Genomic DNA, 3,202 nt, shown 5'->3' with positions numbered 1-3,202 from the left:
CAGGTAGGCTGTCCACAGGCTGGGGTCCGAGTACCTGCAAGAGGCACCAGCCACAGCGCAGGGTAAGGCCCCGTCTCTCGCTAACATAAACAGTTCCCTTAAGAAATGCCTGTAAAAGTGTTTTTTCTCCTACTCAGATACAAAGTGCAATGCCCAGGGTGTCGCACCTGATGCCCTGCAGCTGGAGGAAGCAGTGGGCCGCCGACACCAGCCAGCTCTCGGAGATCAGCGAGGCCCCGCAGATGTGGCCCTGGCCCTTGACGTGCAGGCTGACCTGCCATGGCCACTCTCCCACGTCCGAGTTCTGCCCGCCGACAATCCGCGACTTCCTCGTGTAGGAGCGGATCCCGCAGTCTGGGGAGAAGGAGAAGGAACACTGGGTTACTCCTGATCCCATCCGCACCTCCAGGGTATCTCCTATAGCATGAGTGCCCCTCCACAAGGGATGGCTAACGCCATCGGCACAAATGCTCAGTTTGCTAAAACCTTTACTGGCCAAGTCCATAAATGTGCAGACAAACGCCTGTGTTACCTGTGAGAGCCCTCCTGAACACCACCGACAGCCCGCGGAGTGCCGAAGGACATGGCCTGGCTGTGTCCAGGTGGGGAAGCCCAGGGGCTCTCTCCACCACGCTGCAGTGCTTCTCTCAGAAGCCCACAAACCCACGTCCCCCTTCCCCAGGGCACTCACTGCACTTGTCCTCATCCGAGTTGTCCTCGCAGTCCCGCTCCCCATCACACTCCGGGTTCTGTTTGCTGATGCAGCGCCCGCTGCGGCACTTGTACGTGTATTCCTTGCAGGGGACTGTTGTCTGTCCTGTCGCTGCAGGGGGGACGAAGGGAGAGCGGTTATCCCCAGCTTTGGGGAGCCTCTCACCTCTTCTTCCCCATCCCCAGGTCATTGTGGCCATGGGGAAATCGGTACGAAGCTGCATTTGAGGGGAGGCCCCTCCTCACCGTTGCTGCAGCCGCCCTCGTCGCTGCCGTCCCCGCCGTTGTCCGTCCCGTCACACTTCTGTGCGCTGGGGACACACTTCCCGTTGTTGCACTTGAAGCTGTCGGCGGCGCAGCCTGGGGAAAGGGCAGCTCCTGAGGGGCCGCAGGGCACAAGCCCTCCAACCCCGCTGTGCCCAACTCCCTTCCCCTCGAGATGGGTAAAGCCTCTGCAGCCTCCACATACAAACGCGGGTTTCCTGCGTCCCCCATCTCTTCTTCCTCACACTGCTGATTTAGCTCTTTCTTTCCCCAAACCCCGCATTTCCTACTCCTCGTGGCTCTCCCCCAAAGAAGCTGCACCAGGCGAGGCGTCGCCGTGCCCTGCGCGGGCTGGCACTGGGATTTCCAGCCCCCGTCGTCGCCCCTTTCTGCCCGCGGGGCGAAGTTACTCACTGCACTGCAGCTCGTCGCTGTTGTCGCCGCAGTCATTCACGTTGTCGCAGACCCAGAACTTGGGTTTGCACCAGCCGTTGTGGCACCTGAACTGCTGGTCGGTGCAGGCTGAAAAGGGAGCGCAGGAAATCAGGGGAGAGACCAGCAAAGGCACCCGCGAGCACACGGGAACGAGCGCAGCAGGAAACGCCGTGGCAGCCTGGGACCGTGAGCACGTACATAAATACAGCACACACACAGGCCACGGCGCAGCGTTTCCACTGCCCGGGGGAACAAAACTAGCTGGAATGTCTGGGCAGGCTGAAGTTAGAGCAGCAGGACAGCCAGAGGCACCGACCCGAGCCAAGTGACTGCGACAACCCACAGGAAAGCACCCGAGATACCCAGCTGGCAGTGCTGGCAGCCCGGCCAGCAGCATCCCTGTCCTCAGAAAACAGCCCCTTCCCTGCTCCCGGGAACGAGTCCCCAGAGGAGGGGATCCGCCCCCTCTAACTAACCGCAGACCCCGGACAACGACATCAGCTACCAGAGCTCTGCTGATCCAACCGCCAAACTTGTGTCACAAACAAACAGCTCCCGCGTATCACACGGGCTTTCCAGACAGGCTCTGCGATACCTGCCCGGTTCGGTCACAAAAAACATCCCTCTGCACCGCCCCGCTCAGCCAAACCCAGAGCAGCCTTGAGGACTGCAGAGAAAAACCCATTCCCAGCTGGGAGGGACTGGAAGGGGAGGGTGATCGCCCTGGGTGAGCAGGAACCCCCAGCTCCTGTGCTGGGAAAGGACCCCAGCTCAATCCCCGAGGCCAGCAGGGAGAACTGATCTGCAGAGCCCCAGTGCTACGGCGTGTGACCCCAAACAAGCCCAGCCCCGGCCAGCTCTGGTGAGCCAGAATGCAGCACAGGCCACACTTACTGCAGTCCCTCTCGTCGCTGCCGTCAACGCAGTCCAGCCAGCCGTCGCAGCGCATCGTTCGGTCGATGCAGCGGCCGGTGTTGCAGGTGAACTTGCCAGGGCAGGCTGAGAGGGGGAAAACGGGTAAAGCGACACATGAGCCTTCCAGCCATCCCCTCTGTGTCCCCTCCCCAAAGCACACGATGTTCCCTGTGTCTGCGTGCAGCATCCAGCTTTAAAACTCCTTTTCCTCCAGACACGGAGGGTTGCAGGAAACCATCCCCCTGGAAAAGCACTGTGTCGGTGGCCTCCAGACCTCGGGCAAACCAGCTCCCCCCGCACCCTCAGGGTTTCAACTCACGATCACTGGAGTCGTAGGACAGGTACTCAGCGAGGAAGCCGGTGTCCGTGTAGGACCGGTCGGAGTGGAAGCGGACCTCTATTTTGTTGTTGGTACTGGCCACCACAAACTGGGAACGCTCCCCGCAGTACCTGCAGGGAGAGGGAGAGTGGTGGGTCAGCACTGAGTGAACCTACCTCCACCCCTGAACTCCTCGTCAGCGCAAAGGGTCACTGCACACACCCAGAGCGCCTGGCGGGCAGGAGAACGGGGCAGGGCTGGTGCCACCACGAGCTGCTGGACCATTCTGCCACCGGCAGAGGGTTTGGGCCAGCTGCGAACACCAAGGTACCTGCAGGGAGAGGGAGAGTGGTGGGTCAGCACTGAGTGAACCTACCTCCACCCCTGAACTCCTCGTCAGCGCAAAGGGTCACTGCACACACCCAGAGCGCCTGGCGGGCAGGAGAACGGGGCAGGGCTGGTGCCACCACGAGCTGCTGGACCATTCTGCCACCGGCAGAGGGTTTGGGCCAGCTGCGAACACCAAGCCGTGACCTCGGAAATGGCGGGGGGTGAGGT

The 3,202-nt window shown here is 61.5% G+C and overlaps 1 protein-coding gene across 1 annotated transcript in view; it reads right to left on the bottom strand.

The window, feature by feature from the left end:
- The window catches only part of ST14 (suppression of tumorigenicity 14 (colon carcinoma)), an 11,024-nt gene that overhangs the window by 1,376 nt on the left and 6,446 nt on the right, over positions 1-3,202 (bottom strand). Inside the window, 7 exon segments of the mRNA XM_010140356.1 lie at positions 1-34; positions 168-354; positions 692-823; positions 958-1,071; positions 1,390-1,497; positions 2,305-2,409; positions 2,645-2,775. The exon segment at positions 1-34 is cut by the window's left edge and continues 271 nt beyond it. Of these exon segments, the coding sequence (XP_010138658.1) occupies positions 1-34; positions 168-354; positions 692-823; positions 958-1,071; positions 1,390-1,497; positions 2,305-2,409; positions 2,645-2,775 (811 nt within the window).

This window comes from Buceros rhinoceros, unplaced genomic scaffold, assembly GCF_000710305.1.
Source record: "Buceros rhinoceros silvestris isolate BGI_N320 unplaced genomic scaffold, ASM71030v1 scaffold24697, whole genome shotgun sequence".
Taxonomy (NCBI): domain Eukaryota; kingdom Metazoa; phylum Chordata; class Aves; order Bucerotiformes; family Bucerotidae; genus Buceros; species Buceros rhinoceros.
Note: the sequence above shows the minus strand (reverse complement) of the source record. Positions and strands in the feature narration are given on the sequence as shown.